At 46.6% G+C, this 21,318-nt stretch overlaps 1 protein-coding gene across 5 annotated transcripts in view; it reads left to right on the forward strand.

Moving 5' to 3' along the window:
* Nucleotides 1–11,885: 11,885 nt before the first annotated feature.
* CFAP54 (cilia and flagella associated protein 54) overlaps nucleotides 11,886–21,318 on the forward strand; it is a 243,621-nt gene continuing 234,188 nt past the window's right edge. For 3 of the 5 annotated variants that reach the window (XM_075933754.2, XM_075933762.2, XM_075933756.2), the window contains exon 1: nucleotides 11,889–12,179. In XM_075933754.2, coding sequence (XP_075789869.2) covers nucleotides 11,986–12,179 — 194 coding nt within the window. In that variant the 5' untranslated portion in view covers nucleotides 11,889–11,985. Of the gene's footprint in view, nucleotides 12,180–21,318 lie in introns of all 5 variants that reach the window. The other 2 variants (XM_075933789.2, XR_012905249.2) reach the window with 2 other exon arrangements.

A 21,318-nucleotide genomic window follows, 5' to 3' on the forward strand; every position in this document is an offset into this window, starting at 1 on the left:
GCAAAATGTCTCATGGGTCAGACATAGAACCCTGATGGGTCACAGATTGTCTACTATTGATTTAGTTGGAACATGTGTAATATCATTGTCTTTATTTCTTTGTCATAAACTACCTATGAACTGCTTGAATGAGTTAATTGCCTTATGCTAATGAATGCACCTAATTCTTGGTTTATACCTAAGAAATATAGATTTACTTCAAAGAATTAATGTACATTACCTATTTTTCCAATCAAGCAATGCTTTCTGTGATCATTTGCTGCCAAGAGGCTTATTAGATGAATGTCAGCTATAAAGGAACTTAAGGGCCTGATCCTTACTACCTCAGATCTACCTTTGGCAGGGAAAGTCTAAATTGCAAGACTGAAGTCTCCAAGTATGTTTCTCCTCCCCTTCGTCCCTCTTTTTCTGCTTTAAATTTTGGATTTCTGTACCTTTCTGTGCCTCTTGCTTCACTCATCTCAAGAAGTGGGTTGTGCACACGAAAGCTCATGATACTATGTAAATTTTTTGTTAGTCTCTAGGGTGCTATAGAACCACTTTTGGTACATCTACACAACAGGACAAAACTTGAATTAAGCTATGCAACTTCAGCTATGTCAAAATAGCTTAAAGTAAAATAGCTTAATTTGGCTTTGGCGCTGTCTACACATTAGGAAGTCAAAGAACAAACACTCTTCCTTCGACTTCCCTTACTCTTCATAAAATGGAGATCACAGGAGTCAGAGAAAAGTCTTCTAGCTCATCGTTATTTTGAAATAAAGGCTTGTAGTGTAGATGTGCACTATGCTTTTTTCGGAATAATGTCAGTTATTCCGAAATAATGCTGTTGTGAGGACATAGTTTTGTTATTTTTTTAAAATTAAGATATACTCTAACACAGCTATCCTTCTGAGACTTGGATTAACTCTATAATTTCTCAGAAGGACTTTTACAAATCAGCAGCCTCACAATCTCAACTATTAAATGGTATATATAATAATTTTATCACTATACTAACTTTTAAAATAAATCTTAGATTTAGTTACAGTAATAAGAATCGGCTGTAAGTGTGTATTTGGTAAGATCAGAAATATTCATGGACCTGGTGGGTATTGTGTCTGTTTAATTGGGATTGGTAAAACCTTATATATGGTGAATAAGACTCTAAGGCTATGTCTAGACTGCAAGCCTCTTTCGAAAGAGCCTCTTTCGAAAGAGAGCGTCTAGACTGCACGCGGAACTTTCGAAAAAGCAAGCCGCTTTTTCGAAAGAAAGCACCCAGTGAGTCTGGATGCTCTCTTTCTAAAAAGCCTGTTTGCTTTCAAGAACTCCTTCTTTCGAAAGAGCACTTTCGAAAGAAGGCGTTCTTCCTCGTGGAATTAGGTTTACCACCGTCGAAAGAAAAGCCGCATTCTTTCGATTTAATTTCGAAAGAATGCGGCTGCAGTCTAGACGCAGGTGAAGTTTTTTCGAAAAAAGGCTACTTTTTTCAAAAAAAACCCTGAGTCTGGACACAGCCTAAGTAACCCTCATTATATAGACTTATCTGTCTGGATGGGAGCCAAAGAACTGTATTTTGGTTTCTTGGCAACCAGTAAGGTAAAACAGAAGCTGTTTAATTACTAGCTTGGTGAAATCTAATTATAGAATACACCACCAGTTTTGGGGATCATATACCCTCTTTTTTGAAATTTGCCCTGAATGAGGATTCCCATTGTACCATCTCCCCTGAACATGGTCTCAGTGTATAAAGTATATTTAAAATCCACATGCATTAAAGAACTCTCTCATCTACAGTACCACAGTTAAGCACTTCTCTTTCTAACTTTCCAGCTACTTGCCTACAAACCCAAAACATTGTTGCTCTTTCTTCCTTATGCATAGAAGCCCCAATCCACAAAAGTACTTAAAGGCACCTAAACTTGGGGTTTAGATACCCAAATCCAAGTTTTGTCTCATGTGTCCCTGCCCAGTTTGGTAGCTCAGATCAGAGACTACTTACCAGATCATGTCCTATTCAAACTCCAGCCACAGAAAGAAGAGATGATAGTTTCCAACTTTACAACTTTTACCTCAGGGGTCAGAACACCCATGTGGGAGATTCAGATTCAATTTCCTCCTTTCTGCCAGAGGGGTAGAAAGGATTTGAACAAGGGTCTCCCACCTTTCAGGAGCATGGTCTGAAAACATGAGCTATGGGATAGGCTGATGTGGGCTCTCTCATATCTGCTGTTGAAGCTGTTTCACTTTGAGTAAATAAATAATAATTGGAGCAGAAGCACTGCGCTCTGGGCTCTGCATACGTGGTCCTAACCATACCAATTCTCTCTCTTTCTCTGGTCCATCGACTGTTCCTCTTTGGATAAATACACATTAATCAAGTTACAGGCCTTGTACCTTTCTCTCTCTCTCTCCTTGCACCTATATTGCACCCATAACTATGCAATTTGAGCTACACACATTACATAGCTTACTTGGACTCAATTTTGAAATAGCTTATTTCAAAATTTGGTGCTATCTATACAGCACTATTCTGAAACATCCCTTACTCCTCGTGGAATGAGATTTACAGGGATAGAGGAATAGTGAGCCCACTATATTTTGAAATAACGGACGTGCTCAAAAGATGTGGAATAGCTATTTTCAGATACCTCTGGTATCTTGAAATAGCACTGCAGTGTAGCCCTAGTGTGGAATTCTGAAGTTTTCCCACTTGTGACAAGCCCACTTGAGCAGCACTCTGGTCTCTGCAATTACAAGAAGTTGCTCTGTGGTAGTCTTGATTAGGAAGAGCTATGCCTAACTGGTGGATTGCTATGAGCTGAGGAGAGTCTAAAAGGCTTATAAGCCCATTATTTAAGAGACAGAAAAGACACAGGAAGGAAGGGATCAGTGGGGAAGAGGGGTGGGTATGCAGGCACGTGTATACAGGCTTTTTGGAGCTGGAGCTGACCAAAAGGATTTCATATTAGACTCTTTATTTAAGTGAAAGGGAAACCTTATATAGATTTGTACAGGCAATAGGGAGAACACTGTACAATAACTGATGAAGCGTCTGACCAGAAGAAGGTCTCTGAAAGGTCTGTTTCTTGGAAAGAGACAGGAGTGGGACCTCACCCTGTCACAAGGCCAGAGAAAGAGAGACTGATCGATGCCCTTTAATCACCACCTGCCCCTGTTTCACTTTGGGCAAATGAATAATCATTGGAGCAGTGCACTGTGCTCTGGGCTCCACATAAGTGGTCCTAACCATACCCATTTTCTCTCTTTCTCTGGTCCATTGGGACTCAGCACATGGCCCAGATGAAGCCCATTCATGCACACATACAAGTTCCCATTTGTGAATTGGTAAACAACCATAGGTCCAGGCTGCAGGAAGGTGCCTATCTCATAGAGGAACAGGGTATTGCACATTCCTGTCTTCGTTAGTATTTATCATAGGCTAGCTTAGGTGACTCTTGCCCTAGATTGCTTGCTTTTGTGGATCACATTGGAAGGTGGCTATCTCTGCTCATTCATTGTATAGGAAGCTTAGGCACCTAACAAAAGCTTTCCAGATCACCCAGTGTTGTTCCTGTGATTTTCTAGTTGTTGCAACCCCAAACTTTGCAACACCTAAGGTTCTGGGTGGATTTAGGCTGGAATATTCTCTCCCAAGTGATCCATAATGGTATTTCTGTGATGGAATGGGAGTGATCTGTAATAATTCATGAATATTATAATACTGGGAGGTTTGCTTCATAAAATACACTGGGTTTAATATGGGGCTGTAAGGGAAAAAACGGTAGGAAGAAGGATGGATCAAGATAGGCTACTTCTCAACAAACATTTGAGAGCTGTTAAGAGATTATGCCAGGATACCAAAAAGTTTGGGAACCAAAGATCAAAAGAATTATGTCAGCTTTAAAACAAAAGAGTCTTAGATGAGTGTGGAGGCCATTGTTTAGGGAAATGAAGCAGAGACAGAGGCACCCACTGGGGTGTCATAAGAGAGTAGGCCTCCGTCAGTAATCCTTTAGAAAAAATAGATAGTCATGTAGATGATTCAGGGTATTTTAAATTATTTTTTCTCAGAATAAACAGTACTTTAATATTTTTGAAAGCTGTTTAGTCACAGGCTCTTGAATGGATGAACTACAGGTCTCCAAACTTTATTAGACCTGCAGGGTAAGCACAATTGATATACAAGGTATTGTAGCCAAGGGCCTCATCTGAGAGTGGGAAAACTGCAGAATTTCACATTAGAAGAGAGAAAGGCACAAGGCCTGTAACTTGATGGATGAACTCAGAGAAACTAAGGAGACACGATCCAGCTAGCTTTGTAACCAAGACAACTGCTATCTTCTCCTTCAAATGCTTTTTTAAGATACACTTCTGCTATGAGGCATACAACAGACTAGCCAATGTTTAAACAGCTATGATATGTGGGAGTTAAAGTCAATATTTTATCATCTATCTATCTATCTATCTATCTATCTATCTATCTATCTATCTATCTATCTATCTATCTATTCAATTACAAAGTTCTGTAATGTAAGTAAAAACTGTAGAAATCATATTGTGTCATTTGCTTCAACTATGATAGGGTGTGCAAACCCTACACTGGAAAGGAATGGGTCAAGGAGCTGCTCTGGGCTCCAGCTTACCCTACAAATCTTGAACAGCCTGGAGGAGGAGATTAAAAAGAAGAGAAAAGTAGCTCAATAGCAGGCAGCTAATGAAGATGTGCTTGCTTATACTCTGAGGTCCTGGACAGAAACACCATGGGAGTTCTTGTTGCCTGAGGCCTGTTGAGAATAACCTAATTAAATCTTCAGAGAAGGACTGGTTACTCTTTATAGGTCAAAGGCAATCTTTGTGTTTAGTTCTTTACTTTACCCTGTGGGAAGCAAGAGAACTTGCAGGATGTGATCCAGGGAGGCACAAGGTACAGGACTTACATGCCTACCATTTCACTCTGGTTCAGAGTCCTGTGAAGAGGGTGGACCTGAACCTTTCTACCAACTCCTAAAGAGGGACAACTACAGAAGACTATCCCTTGACAGGCAACTTATTGAAAGAATCCATTGAAGATACAAGGGTCCAGATCACAAAACTCCAACCGAGCAGGGAAGCCCAGAATCCCTTACTCAATCCTAAGATTTCTCCCATTGCTGGACTTTCTTAGTATATATACCCAAAGAGGTAGACTTGAAAATGTGACCTGCCAGATAGCTGAATTACCGAAAGGACAGAATATAGCATTGTAGAGCAGTAGTAAGAAAGGGTAATACCTGGGAGCATAAGGCAGGCCCAGGGCATGATGGTGGTTTTTTATACACATCTATGAGGTGTGCTCTGTGGATAAAGGGACCAATGAGATACAATATCCATTCCTGCCCCGTGCATCTTGGGCTTAACTGCTAGGCTGTGTCTAGACTGGCCAGTTTTTCTGGAAAATCAGCCGCTTTTCCGGAAAAACTTGCCAGCTGTCTCCACTGGCCATTTGAATTTCCACAAAAGCATTGACTTCCTACTGTAAGAAATCAGTGTTTTTTGCAGAAATACTATGCTGCTCCCATTCGGGCAATAACTTTTCCGTTAAAAGCATTTCCGGAAAATCATGCCAGTCTAGACACAGCCCTATGGTCTTGCTGTGGCCTCACTGAACACTGGTTACCGCACCAATGCCCTTATAAACTGACTCCTGGTCATGCTCAGTTGCCATGGTAACAAGGCAGCTTCTTGAGGTATTTGTCATTCCAAGATTTGAGCCTGCCGCAGTACTACATTCTTCAAACTTTTAGGTGTTGCATTTTGCTACTGGAGAGAGTAACATTCAAATTAAATCACAGTTAATCCTTACATCTATATATATTTATCAACTAAATAAAGAAGATTCAAAATTTATTTTGTAGCTTTTTGGAATTCATGGTGAGGCTGTGCTTCCTTGCCAGGCTGATGAGCTGCCCCGGGATTGCATTCTTCCCTACTCATCTCAACGGCAGTTTCTCTAAGATAATCTACTGCCATTTTGCAATATATTAACAGTAGAATAGAGGCTTTGAAACTGTGGGGTGCCCCCACCTGCACTAGGATATACAGAATAAAGTTCAGGGGGTGAGTGGCAATGCCTGGTGGCTCAGGCTCCACCCCTAACTCTTTTCTTCCCTCTCTTTTTGTAATTTAAAGCGGGGGCTCTATTAAAAAAGTTTGAATAGCAGTGGCATAGAAGAACTTGCATTAGCAGCATTCCCTACCTCCCACACACCTCTCCAGAAAGAACGTGTGATGACTCATTCCTGAGTCTTAGCATTCTGAGCCTGATGACTCACACATGGTAATTACCTGCAAGTCCTAAGGGTCCAACCAATCCACAAGCCAGGGTCTAAGCAGGTGACCCTAAGGCAGGTATATAGACCCCTAATGAAAACAACTACCTCAGTCTGCTTAATGTTATTAGCTTGCTGGGATATTTCTAGCTACCTGGTAGTTCTGACTGACTGCTCCAGCTCAGCCTGTGCCTGCCATAGCCTCTCACCTAGCTATCCTGAATGATAGAAAGAGAAATACAATACAAATTATAGCCTTCTTGAGGAATACATTTAGAAACTTAGAATAAAATTAGATGAAAAAATCTGAGGCAAATGGAACTAGCATAGGAAAGGAAAAGTGCCAGCCTTGTGAAAACATTTTACAAGGTAAAACTACACAGAATAGTATTTTGTTAAGAAATGAGCTCAGCACACATTGCATTGAGCATTATGGTGTTTTTCTTCAAAAATTGAAGTGGAAACAATGTTCTGTCAGTTTCAGGACAAAGCATCATCCTTCTCTTAGCTCTCAAATAACATTGGTGTATAGGAAAAACCTTACCTTTGATACCAACCAGGTAAGAAACCTACACAAAATCTCCCTCACAAACTTAGTTTCTGCAGGCAGCAGGCTCATAAATCAAGCTTCTCAAGTAATCATAAATTTGTTATAAAAAAGGGCTGTCAGCATTCTTGTGGGGAATACCTGCACATCTCAAAAAAGATCTTACCCATTACAAAGATAGCTTCCCCAATTATCACCTCTAATATCATTATCTCATAGACACTTACCTCCCCCCCTCATCTCCCTCTGTTCTAAATTCTGATTTGTCTATTTTATATGTGTTCACTTTTTTTTTATTGTATCCCTTTGGTATATATGGTCATGCCAATTTTCTTCCACAATTTGATCTGAGGAAGTAGGTCTGGCCCACGAAAGCTCATCACCTAATAAACCATCTTGTTAGTCTTTAAAGTGCTGCATAGTCCTGTCTTTTTTTCAGCAAGACCAGACTAACATGACTACATCTCTATTACCACCCTTATTGGCAGTTCAGCAAGAGTTTTAATCTCCTTCATGCTAGAAACTACCTTTCCTTCCTGCATGTCATCACACTGTGTGATAGTGGTCTGTTGTAGTCTATTTTGTTACCTTCTGATACATATACACACATACACACACACAGTTTTTGTGTCTGTCTGTTCATGAGTCTGTTTGTTCAAGACCTTCTCCTAAACAGTAAGAGCTAGAACCACTATATTTGGTATATAGCTTCCTCTTATCATAACTTAAAGCACCATAAGGGTTTGGTTGTGCCAGGAAAATGGGGATGTTCCTGGAGTGGGATTGTTTCTCATAAAGCCATACAGAAAAGAGATACAATTGCTAAGCAGGTGAAAGGGGCTGGCTAGGGGTGCACCCCCATTTGATAGTATCCCAATCCCAAGTATCCTACTCCCCAAAGAAGGGCAGAAGAGATGCAGCCTCCCCCACACCTTTGTATGGGAACATTGCTGGCTGTTCCCTTAGTCAGAGAGTGAGAGGAAAGTGCACAGTTTTCTACATTCCTTACTCTGGATGGGGAGTGAAGAAGGCAAACAAACCTGGACCTGCCCAGCTGGGGGACATGCACCCCTTCTCAGACTGAGCCCACTGGAGCTGCAGTGGCCATGGAGAAGTGCTTCTCACCTGGTCCCAAGCTGCTGTAGTGAAAGAGGGCTAGGATAGTCCTCTCTCCCTGGGGCAAGGTTCATGATCAGGCTATTGTCCAAACTATTTCTATCAGCCACTGGAACAAATTTTAATCTCCAGATACCTTGAGTTTGAAGTGGCAAATGAAAAATAAAAAATGTTGCTATTTTTTTTTTCAAAATTCATGGTGTGAAACAATCAAAAATAGCCTGAACTAAATTCATGAAACTAAAAATATTGCAGGTCATGAGCACTTTATTTTAGTTTTCTCTTTCCCTGCTGCCAATGATTAATTCATAGAGTCTATTTTGACTCTGTCATCATTCCAAACCAAATGCCTAATAGAAAAAAGTGTTATGAGGAAGATGCATTTGGATATGCAAAATCTACTTATACAAACAAACTGATGGTTCACACAAAATACTTTAAGCAGGACTACCTAGAATAAAAATATGATAGTTAACTCCCTGAAACATTTGGGATCTGCAGTAATGTGTAAGTAGCCGAAGAGAATTATTTTATGGTAACAACAGCTCTCAGAGAATTTGACATAATTGCTCTGCTATCATTGGTAGCTGAAGGAAAGATTTTAAGAAAGGCTTCAGGACTAATTTATTTATTGATATATGCTATATTTTCCTGGGTTGAAAGTTTGTCTTTGAGTATCTTCATCAAATAAAACTGCATAAATATTGTAGAGAAAAATATATTATTATAACAATTGCATTGACTTACTCATTTTTTAAAAACACTCATGAAAGATAAAGTAGGATGAAAACTTTGCTTTGGTATATATACTAGCAATGGACTTAGATCTTTTGGTCACTTCTTCCAGAAAAAGAGAGCTCATAACCACCAAGTTTCTTTAGCAGAGCAGTGTAACAAATTCAGGCTCCTGTTCTAGAACATAGATAAGTTAAAAAGAAAAAAAAGTTTCTGTTACTTGTGAGACAAGCAATACATTCACAACTTTGCAACATGATGTGATTGTTGGTTTTTGGAAAAGTGTGTTGGGACCATATAAGAAATTAGGAATGTGATCCTGGAAATAAGGAGTGGATGGGTAGCTTACTCTGAGCTGTCACAGTGCACTGCATGATAAAACCTAGAGTCCCTGTAAGCCCATATCTCTGAAATCAGGAATGGGACATTAGTTCTAGATACAATAGATTGGAAGAACTGAGTTACGATATAGAATTCTTTTCCAGGTATCTGCTTGGTGGGTCTTTCCCACATGCTCAGGGTCTGACTGCCATATTTGGGAAGAAGAAGGAATTTTCACCATGTCAGATTGGCAGATACTCTGGGGGTCTTTCACTTTCCTCCTAAACATGGCCATGGGTCACTTTCAGGTTTAAAATAGTGTAAATAGTGAATTATCTGTAATTTGAGGTCTTTGAACCATGATTTAAGGACTTCAGTAACTCAGTCAAAGGTTAGTGTCTATTACAGGTGAGATTCTGTGGCCTGCAATGTGTGGGAATTCAGACTAGATGATCACAGCGATCCCTTTTAAGCTAAAAGTCTATGACTCTATGGTGAAACAGAGCAGTCATAAATGCCCTCCCCTTCTGGAGCTGCCATATTTCTGGGACTGGGAAGGGCAGCCAGGATACGATCTCCTGACCTGGGGTGCTACCTAGAACTGAGGTACCACTGAGCCCCCCTGACCTATCAGCCTAGATTCCCTTTAAAACTATACTGATGTGACCACTAGACCCTACTCCCTTCTTCCAGCCAGGAAGAGAACTCAGGGATCTTGGGTCCCCCGTTCCTCTTGCTCTCACCACTAAACACCACTCCTCTCGCACAGACAGGGAGAGAACCCAGGAGTACTGGCTCCCAGCAAAGCACTTTCTAACCTGTACTTTCATCAGTACACATAGAGATAGAGAGTGGGACACACTCAGCTGCAATACATGCAGGCAGGCTCCTTTAACCAGCCCCTGAATGGGAAGGCTTCACTCACTCTGGCCACTGTTGTTCACTATGGGCCCTGGGGCAATGTGTGGGGACCTCACCTCTGTGCCTCTGTAAGAGATGGGGCCTCAGGTGAAAGGGACGGAGCCAAGAGCAGTCATCCCTTAACACTGCCTAGACTACAGCATGCACTCCCCCTGACAGCCTTCAGAGCTGCATACAACACCTGGAGCAGAGCTCTGGTGGCAATTCAAAGGGGCTCCAGCCATTGTCACAGTAAGAGCAGTGGCAGCCAGGAGCTTCAGACCACTTTGAATTGCTGGGCCCTGTGGCAATCGTCCTCTTTGCTCTCCCCACTGTCAGTGGGGCCTGGTTGCCAATGACCTTTGTTGTCACATTCTGTTGCCATCTGCCTCTGTGACCTCTGCAACAGGGCTGGCCATACCATGAGGCGAACTGAGGCAGCCACCTAGGTTCCAGACTGTGTGTGTGTGGGGAGGTGCGGGGGGTGCCACTAGGACCCAGAGTGTAGAAAATTGTCTGCTGCTGGCACATATGTATTCTCTCTGCTCTTGAGTAGAACAGGAAGAAGACAGAATTGAGACCTTTCAAAGTTTTGGCCCAAGCGAGGGAGCATGGGGGCATCATTTGAGCTCCCCGCCTCAGGTGCCAAAATGTTGTGAGCCTGCCCTGTTCTGCAAGATGGTCTCTTGACATTCCAGCTCTCAGTGACCCTCACTGATAGTGCAGATTAAAATGTGTCTTCCATAGAAACAGAAACACTGTCCCTCATAAAGTCTAAGCACTTAGACTGGATTATCCATTATTTCAGATCCAGCGGTCACTTAACAAAAGACTCTCTGTGTAGTCTAATCAGCTCTGACTTTAAACAGTGGAGAGGAGAAAGTCAAATAGTGCTTGTGATTCCTAGGTAGACCCAGGTGTGGCCCGTGAGCCTAGGCGAGCTAGGCTGTTGCCTTGGGCGCCGCTTCTCTGGGGGCGTCCCGTGATGACGTCACGGCCATTGACAGCCGTGCAGGCAGGGGCAGCGATTGTGCTGCCCCGCCTAGGGCACCAGCTGCTGCAGCTGGCCTCGGGCCGCTCCTGGGTAGACCCTCAAGCAAAACACCTTTCCCCACCCTCTCTCTCCACTGGGATCTGGCATCAGAACCCCCTGCTTAGTCAGTGCATTTCAGTTGGAGGAGACACACTCCATCAGGACAGGCTGAATACAGTTCTACTGTCCTTTACTCATACAATAAGGATAATAACATTTCATTACCCCAGTATTCAAGTGATCTATAACCCAACACCAGCCAAAATTGATCACTTGGGCAACACAAGAGATGCAACTAGTGGACAACTGGGAAGAATGTTGGGGAATTTTTGGGAGGTAGACAGCCTCCCTAAGAAGGGACTGGGGAAATCCCTTGTCCCCAGAGCTATGTAGAGCTGCTCCTCCAAGGTTCTGTGTCAGCTGCTGCTCTTCCCAAATTTATTCACTGCAGGTAACTGGCTATTTTAGCATCCAGTCAACTGGGTTGACTGCATGCTGTGTTTCCCTTTTCCTTTGGAAAGACAGCCACCCGGCAACTAAAGATGCTGTGATCTAATGGAGAAGGGCATAACCAGAACCAGTGACTAGGAGTTAAAGCGAGGCAAATGCAAAGTAGAAAGTATGCACAGTATTGTAACCCTGAAGGTGACCAGTGGAACCAATCACCGAGGGCAGTGACGGATCTGCCACCTCCGGCCATGGGCAACTCTAGGCTGCCTTGCCGGAGGACCTGCGAACCAACCTCAGACGCTGGGCTTAGTGCAAGGCTGGCTGGGGAGGGGCCGCCTGGCTATTGGCCTAAGTCTCTGTGGCCGGTGGCGTAGTCACCCCCTCGGCCTTACGCTCTGCCAGGCCGGCGGGTCTACGCAAGACCCAGCTGCGCGCGCCTCGCCACAGCTGCGGGCCTAGCCCCTGTGGCAGCCCCCCCCCCCCCCCCCCGGGGCCGGGACAGGGCAGCAGCCATCAAGCACCACCTCCGCCGTTGCCCGCGGCGCGGTTGCTAAGCAACCGCCCTTGTGTACAGGGCAGGCCGCCGGACAATGGCGGAGGCCGGGTCCCCGCCGCCGCCGCCCCGCTCGGGGCTGCAGCCGCCGCCGGCTACTTTCTTCGGGGCCCTGGAGCCGGGGAACCCGGTGATCGACAGCCTCGAGTCCGAGCTGCGGGACTTCCTGGGCTTCATGCGCCGGAGCGCGGGGGCGGCCGAGCCGCGGCGGCAGGAGCTGCACAGACGCGGGTACCGGCAGGGCGCGGGCGGGTCGGTCCGGGGCTCACGGCTCTCGGGGGGCGGCCCTGCCCCGCTCCGGGCCCTGCAGCTCCCTCACCCAGTAGCCCCCCTCCGGGCCCTGCAGCCCCTTGTACCCTCATCGGGATCCGGCTGCCCCGTATCCATCACAGGCACAGAACGGCATCGCCATCCCAAGCTGCCTCCTCTGCCCAGGTCGAGGCCCCCTCCTGCCTGCTCCCGGAGGGCTGGTGCAGGCAGGCTGGAGGCAGAAGCGCTGCCCTGGGGCAGGGAAGGGGGCTTCATGGGTGGCAGGGCTGGCCAAGCGGAGTGGCCTGGGAAGGCTGCAACCTCGCCGCTCCCCTGACTGTTTGGTGTCATGCTGCCCAGCAACCCTGGTCCCCGTGGCCGGGAAGCAAGCAGGGGCCAGGTTGCGTTCTGTGGGTGCAGAAGGGACAGAAATGACAGTGCCGAGAGCTGCCTCCTGAAGGCAGGGGTCAGAGGCATAGCAAGGGTGTTAAGTGTCTGGGGGCAAAAGCAAAATTTGCTGTCCGCTCCCCCCTGCTGCCACCATGTGGCAGGGCCCCGAACCTGGCGCATGGCTGAGCCCAACCCTGGGAGAAGGGGGGGGGGGGGAGGGAAGCTTGTGCCTCGTCTTTCCCCACCCCTTCCAGTTTGGGGTGGGCCCCTGCATACACTATCCCACTGTCAAAGATGGAGGAGGGTCGGGTTGGGGGCGGAGAGGTGGGGAGGAGGCTCCAGCTGGCGGTGGTAGGCGGAGGAGGAGCAGGCGAGCCGAGGGATGACAGGGGAAGTGGAAGCAAAATGCAGGACTATGTAGCACTTTAAAGACTAACGCAATGGTTTATTAGATGATGAGCTTTCGTGGGCCAGATCCACTTCCTCAGATCAAATAGTGGAAGAAAATAGTCACAACCATATATACCAAAGGATACAATTTACAAAAATGAACACATATGAAAAGGACAAATCACATTTCAGAACAGAAGGGGGAGTGGAGGGAGACTAAATTAGTGCCCCCTACTATGGTGCCCAGGGGCAACTATACCTCCTTTGCTACGTCAGTGAATGTAAGAGATTAATTTACCTGTTAAAATAACACTCAGAAAAACTTTTAAATAAAACTAACACAACACGAGAATCGCCCTCACTTCTTGGAGGCACTTGAAGCAATAAGTAGCCTAAGGCTGAGGTTACCCCGCAAGCGTGGCTTTCTCTCTGCTACAAGAACTTTTTCCTTCAGGCTGCCGTGAAATTCTATCCTTAAGTAAGGGAGAGAAGTCTCTCTGAGCTGCTCTTCCAAATTTCACACAAGCCATTCAACTGACGCCATAGATGTCAAGATTCAAGGCCAGCTTTGCCTTTGGCAGACTGCCTTGCCAGGTGTTCACAATCACAACAGCCGAACACGTATAAGACTTTTAGTTGAAAAAGCCATGTTAATCCCAAGTCTCTGCTCTGACTGGGAGATGTGGGTGACCTATAGAAAATACCAGCATTTTCTTTGGAAAATCCACAACAAAACATGGAGGGAATCGATCACCTCAGTAATGCCAACTCCTTTAGAATTGAAGCCCGGATTATCAAGCATGAGCTGAGGTAGAGTGGGCACTGCGTTCACATGTCTGATATATTTTTACCAAAACTGCTACCTGCCCAACTTGCCAAAGGAGAAAGGAAACAGGGAGGCCAAAAGCAATGATTTAGAGCAGTGTTTCTCAAGCCTTTTTTTATGAAGTACCCTCTTTTAAAAAAATTATAAGTACCTCCAGTACCTACAATTTTCAGACACACAATTTGTTTCTATCATTGCAACACATTTGTTTAAACAACTTAAATGTAGCTGGGCAGGTGATGAAATTTTTGGGTGTAAAAAGTAAAAAATAATAGTGCTGTAAAATTTAAAACAAAAATTCAGTTTTCTCCAAATTCCAGTTGTGTTGACATCCCCCCCAGACCTCTCTCAAGTACCCCTAAGGGTACTTGTAACACTGATTGAGAAAAACTGGTTTAGAGCAGTTTCTCAACTTTTTTTTATGAAGTACTCCTTTTAAAAAAATTATATGTACCCCAGAGCCAGGCATCACCAGCCCCCCTGCTCCAACCTAATGCCCCTCTTCCTTCCCTGCCCTCCCTCCACTCTAAACCAATCCCCCTCCCCCTCCCACAGAGCCAGGCACTGGAGGTATGGGTAGCCTACCTTTAAAGTGGCTGCTCCCGCCATCTGGCCCTGTCTCGGAGGCTTGATTGCACAGGGAGCAAATGGCCCGACAGCGCCAGTGTAATGTAGAAAGCTGCTACCTTATAGGACTGTGCTACTGGTAGCATTTTCTTATTTGTACAATTGTAATGAAAAGCTCCTATAGAAAACTGATACCAGAAGTAGCACAATCCTACAGGGAGCAGTTCCATACAGTACTACATTACACCGGGTTCGCAGCTGGCCACAATATGTGGGGCTGTGCGCTCTGCTCCCACCCTATCCCGGTGCCCCCCACAGTGGCCCCTGGGGGCAACTGTCCTCTCCTACCCCCCTTGCTATGCCTCTGCCAGGGGTTCACCCACCGCCCATGTGCTGCCTCTCCCCCATGCAGCCCTGGGGACCCTGAAACTTCCTCTTCACAGTCCCCATCTGGAGCCTCCCATTTATACTTTGTACCCCAACAGCCATCCAGCTCTTGCTCTCCCAGCTTTCCCTTGCAGAACTCTGTTCAGACCCAGTGCCTCCCCCCACTGCCTGCAACGGCACCCATCCTGATGCTGTTGCCTTCTTCTGCATCCCTCATCTAGACCCTGCCTCTTTACTATCCCCTGTAACCACCAACTAGACCTTGTCCTGCTACCTCCCTTTCCCCTGCAACTGCCATGTAGATCCTGACCTGCTTCAACTTCTGTCTGGTTCCTGATCACCCACATTTTCTTTCCTGCAGTCCCCTTTCCAATCAGTGCTCCTTCTCCTTCCCACTGCAAACCTCATCCAGACCCTTTCCTCAACTCTCACAATGCTCTTGAATCCACTGCCCCTTCCTGCTGCCCCCTCCCTTTCCCCTGCTGTCCCCTCCAGCCACTGCCCCTTGCTGGTGGGTCCTTCTGTTTATGCTGTCAATTCTCATCCAGTTACTGCTGGTCTCTAGATTATTTTATCTGCTTTTTGTTGCTCTCATTCACCATGCCCACTAGTAGTGCCACCATCCCCTTCTAGTCTTCCTGTTCCGCAACCATGTACTCTGAATTTCCTCTCACCTCCAACATAGAATCATAGAATCATAGGGTTGGAAGAGACCTCAGGAGGTCATCGAGTCCAGCCCCCTGCCCAACTCCAACTAAATCATCCCAGCCAGGGCTTTGTCAAGCCAGGACTTAAAAACCTCTAGAGATGGAGAGTCTACCACTTCCCTAGGTATTCCAATGCATTCCAGTGCTTCACAAGCCTCCTGGTGAAATAGTTTTTCCTAATACCCAACCTAGACCTCTCCCACTGCAACTTGAGACCATTGCTCCTTGTTCCCTGCTGTTGTGCTAGATTCCCACCTACCACCTATATGTGCTTTAACATTGTTGCTAGCTTCAGATGTTTAAAAACAAAAATGAAAATTGCTTACAGATTATTAGATTTTTTTTAAAACATTGTGTACATGTTGGATTCTTTATATTTGCCTTCTGGTTTTTCAGACATTAGGGTTTACGCTTTCCAGTCTAGGATAGGGATGTAAAATCCCAGTTAATCAGCTAACCAATTAAGCAGGATCCCATCCCCACCCCCACTTCTGCTCCCGGCCTCCCTGCATGCTGGAGTACTGGAATGTGGGCAGAGGGCAGCTCCCAGGTGCCGCTTAACTGGTACCTGGTAAGCATCACCTGATAAGATTATCTGGTTATCCATTCACATCCCTAGACTAGGAACGTTTGTAGAGTTGCAAGTAGTTACATGACTTCAGAAGATGGGGAAAGGGCTTAAGAAAAAACATTAGGTATTGTCTCAGAGTAGCAGCAGTGTGGAACTGCCCTTGCTTTTCATTATGAAAATCAAATCACTCTGCCCAAGCTAGGAATGCTAAATTTAGATTCATTAACTAATCGAATAATTGATGGGATTTCCATCGACTATTCGATTAGTCTGTAAGGGCGCCTTTGCCTTTGAACTGTAGCAAGAGCTCTGTCAGGCTTTTGCTAAAGTTCAAATGCGGAAGTCCTGCAGGGAGTGTGGGGCCAGCTGGGGACTGTCCCCGTGCTCCCTGCAGTGCCTAAGCCTTTGTACATGTCAAAAGCCGAAGCCCTGTGCTCTCTTTAGCACCTCAGCCTTTGAAATATGTAAGAGCTCATCAGGGCTCTTGTACATTTCAAAGGCTTAGGTACCACAGGGGATACAGGGCCAATCCCCTGCTGGCCCTGCGCTCCCTGCAGGGCTTCTGCTTTTGAACTTTAGCAAGAGCCTGGCAGGAAAGCCCTTCAGGGAGTCCCCCGCTGGTCTGCAGGGGTTTTGCAAGGCTTCTGCTTTAGAAATGTACAAGATTTCTTTCCACCAGTGCACTTGTACATTTCAAAAGCAAAATCGTAGCAGAACTGGCATGAGCGCAGTCCCTGCTTGCACCGTTTTCTACTGTGCGTCTACCTCCCTGCCCCGTGCAGATGGTCCTGGGAGGAACTGGCTTTTAAGCCAGCTCCCCACAGCACTGGCTCCTGCTCCTCCCCTTTGCAGCCTTTTTCTGATAGAAGCAGCGGGGGGCAGGGAGCGACTAGTCACATCACAAGTCGACTAGTCGCTACATCCCTAGCCCAAGCTAGTGACAAATCAGCAGTGTGTAGGTATGAATTAGAAGTCTGCTCAGGCCTAATGTTAAAAGTTGACTCAAATTTGAACTGAGCACAGCTGATCCGAACCCAATGCAAGAATGTTAAATTGTTTTCAGAACTGACCTGACCCCAGCTCGATACTTCCTCCTGAAACTGTTCCTTCTGTTCACTCCCTCTGGGGCATCTGATATTGGCCACTGACAGAAGACAGGATACTGGACTAGATGGACCTTTGGTCTGACCCAGTATGGCCATTTTTATGTTCTTTTGTAAACTGCATGAACTGCCCCTTCTTTTTGAGGCTTGGCCTGGTGAGAACTTTCTGCTCCCTGTGCCCCATTTCAGCAAGTTGTCTCTGGCCACTTCCTGCTTATGGGGTCAGTGTGACGGTAGATATTTCTATGTCATTGACTGTGATCATTGCCTCACTGAGCTGCATGTGCTGCAGATTGCAAGGTACTGCAATTTGTTGGTACACTCACTTAGCAGCTACACACAGTGCTGGTGGCTGAAAGGTAAGGATATACTGCTGCTGCCACACTGACCCAGTGTTCCATTTAACTTTTCCTATTTATGTGCGAATGCCACATATCACTTCCATATTGGAGCACATAACATTCATATGGCGGGAGTGGGGCTGAGGCATTCACAGTGTGGGAGGGGACTCAGGTCTGGGGCAGAGGATTGAGGTGTGCAGAGCTTGATGGCTTCAGGTGGGGGTAGGCTCTGGGGGTGGGGTCAGGGGTGCCAGATGTGGGGGGTGTAGGTTGCCCAAGGGCTATGGTGGACAGAGGGGACTCCTCCCACACCTGGGCTAGGGGTAAGAGGCACTTCTCCCCTCTGCGGCAGCTCTGGGCTGCAGCCACAGGATAGGTGCCTATCCCTCACCTCATCAGCTCTGGAGCTGGGGGAGAGGCATCTCTCCTTCTACAGCCCTGACTGCCTGTGTGGTACATAATAAATAGGCTGCTGTGTGGCCACACAGACACACAGTTTAGAGAGAACTTATATGCTAACCCTACTGAGAGGAGGAGGTAATCAGAGATGACCTAACCCAAGCCTGAGCAGGTCCAGTTGTTCTCACACCTGAGCCCAACACTTCTAGTCAGGTCCTATAGGGTCAGGTTAGAAGGCTCTTGTGTGAATGAACTTTGGATCTATGCCTATGTCTGTTTATTGTGACAAAATGGCCAATATTGATATGGTGAGTCCCAGGCTTTTCTTGGCAGAGGTTACATCATCACCCTTTGTCCCTGTTCTTGAGGCCCCAAGAATCCTGTTAGTGACCCAGGAAGGTGGTAGAGAAGGGAAACAGAGAAGGGGTCTGGGGCTGAGCTCCAGTCCCTCTGAACCCCTGCAGGTTTTTTATCCCTTTTCCCTTAGGTAGAATTACCCTCAGGCCTTGATGCTTGAGAAGTGAGTCTTCCTGCCCTTCTTCCAATTCTTTAGTCTTTTAAATCTCAGCAACACACCTCCAAACCATTGTTCCCTCTAAGCTTAGAGGCAGCACAGCTTCACAGGTGATTAATCAGCCCCACCCAGTCAGTCAGCTCCATGCTTGGTACCCTTAGCATCTGACTGGGCCTGGCTGATTAATTATATGTGAAGCTGTGCTGCCATGCAACTTAGAGGGAACACTGCTCCAACTCCAGCTCTCTCTCCAGTGGATATAGTGTACTTAGATTTCCAGAAACCCTTTGAGAAGGTCCTTCACCAAAGGCTCTTATGCAAAGTAAGAGAGAAGGATTGGTAACTGGTTAAAAGATAGGAAACAAAAGATAGGAATAAATGGTCAGTTTTCAGAATGGAGAGAGGTAATGGCAGGGGTCCATACTGGGTCCAACATATTAATAAATGATCTGGAGAAAGGGGTAAACAGTGGGATGGCACAATTTGCCAATAATACTAAATTGCTCAAGATAGTTAAGGGAACCATGTCTTAATTAGCCTAGGGCTTAAATATATCTCCTCCAGAACTCTCCTACTGCTCTCTGGCCCTACTGTATCACATTATGCACACTTCTTTGCATATGAATGTAAGCATATCAAATATGCACCAGGAAGCTTGAAAACCAGTTTAGCCAGTTACGCCTCCTGGAAGGGCTCCTCCACTTCCGGGTCCCACTATTGCAGGGACTCCATCCCACTATTGCAGGGACTAAAACAAACCCCCAGTTCAAGAGTCCAAGCCCGGTTCTCGGGCAACGACAACATAGAGAGGCTGGTTGGTAGTCATGTAGCCTCAGCCTTGGTTCAGGGTGGGATGAGAGGCAAATAGTTCAGAGCTCAGCCTTGCTTCAGGGTGGTGGGTAAGAGGCAGACAACCACTGTTAGTTCAGAATCCCCAGCCTTAGTTCAGGACGGGCAATGAGCAATATAGTCAGTCCAAAAGCCCTAGCCCTGGTTCAGGGCAGGCTTTAACAAACAGAGTTAGTTCAGAGTTCAGTAGGCCATGCCTTGTTTCAGGCAAGCCAGCAAATACACCCCGTTAGAGCGTCCTGGTCCTAGGTCAGGGTAGGGCAGTAGACACATACAGGTAAGAGTTATAGTCCCAGGCCTTGGTTCAGGGCAGAGTAACAAACAGTACAGTTAGTTCCAAGGCCTTAGCCCTAGGTCAAGGTGGGGCAGCAAACAATACAGTTCGTGAACCCTGGTCCTAGGTCAGGGTGGGGCAGCAAGCAAACAAGTCAACAGTTGGGGAAGTCCTGGCCCTGGATCAGGGCAGGACGGCAAACAAACACAGTTGTAAACAGTTGCAAATGGTACACAGTTAGTTCAGGGGCCCTGGCCCTAATTGAGAGCGGGGCAGCAAACAAACAGGCAGAGGCCCTGACCATAGGTCAGGGTGGGGCAGCAAACAAACACAGTGGCTGTGTGTAGTCTGGCATGATTTTCCGCAAATGCTTTTAACGGAAAAGTTTTTCCGTTAAAGCATTTGTGGAAAAGAGCGTCTAGATTGGCAAGGACGCTTTTGCGGAAAAGCACTTTTTGCGGAAAAGCGTCCGTGCCAATCTAGACGTGGTTTTGCACAAGAAAGCCCCGATCGCCATTTTTGCTATCGGGGCTTTTTTATGCAAAATGGTTCTCAGCTGTCTACACTGGCCGTCTTGCGCAAAAGCATTTGTGCAAGAGGGCTTTTTCCCATACGGGAGAGTCATTGTATTTGCGGAAGAACACTGACAATCGTACATTAGATCGTCAGTGCTCTTGCGCAAATTCAAAGTGTCCAGTGTAGACAGCTGGTAAGTTTTTCCGCAAAAGCACTTGCTTTTGCGGAAAAAATTGCTAGTCTAGACGCAGCCAGTCAGTAGTAGAATAATTTGTCTCCTGGCTCAGGAGAGGTACAGGCACCTCACCTGTGGTGGCAGAGAGGGCGAGATTGCCACTCGGTAGGTAGGTGGCAGGGGGGATGCAGGCCTGCCCACTCCTCTGTGTCCCTGCTCAATGCCCTAATAGTAGCAGTGCAATCTGCTGCTGGGTCAATGGGGGCTCCAACCCAAAACGTGCTGACCTGAGGCCACTTGACTTGGGCCACTTCACTTCTCCTCCTTGGCGCATACCTGGGCTTCCAGCAGGTCACTCGGGGAGATGAGGGTGATCAGGTCTGAAGTCCAGGTGGTCCTGGCCAGTCCTCAGTTGATTGTAGGTCCAGTGGTCCCAGCCAATCATCTAGTGCAGGCTGGCACAGGCATTCAGCCCGGTCCTCTGGGTCAGGCACAGCTACAGATCCAGGTCGGTCCTCAGGTGCAGGCCAGCATGAGGGTTCAGGTCTGGTGTCCAGGTTGAGCACACCCGGTGGTCCAGGCCAAACCTCGGCCTTCCAGGCAGGGAGTGCTGAGGAGACCTCTGGTTCCGCTGGAGGCAGACTGAGCCCTTAAGCTGAGCTTTTATAGTCCTAGCCCCACCTCCTGGCTTCCGGTCAGGTGACGGGGAGGGGTTAGGCTCTGCCCAAAATGGCTCCCAGAGGAGCTCCTCTGCCTCTAGGTCAGTAGATGGCACTCTGCCCCACTACATGGCCCCCCTTAAGTCCAGTTCCTGGATTCTGGGACTGGGCGCTGGGTTTTCCCCTAGGCGGAAGAGTGCATCTGCATTTGAATTTTCCCTCACTGCTCGGTGTTGTATGATAAATACGTAGAGTTGGAGGGTTAGAAACCACCTTGTCAGGTGGCTCTTGGTATTCCACATGGTGTGGAGCCATTTTAAAGGGGCATGGTCCATAAAGAGGATAAAAGAGTCCCCAAGTAGGTAATACCGGAATGCCTTGCTGGCCCACTTGATGGCTGGGGCCTCCTCGATTACTGAGAACTTACACTCCCGGGGAAACAATTTCTGGCTT

Source organism: Pelodiscus sinensis, chromosome 1 (assembly GCF_052426305.1).
Source record: "Pelodiscus sinensis isolate ZL-2025 chromosome 1, ASM5242630v1, whole genome shotgun sequence".
NCBI lineage: Eukaryota > Metazoa > Chordata > Testudines > Trionychidae > Pelodiscus > Pelodiscus sinensis.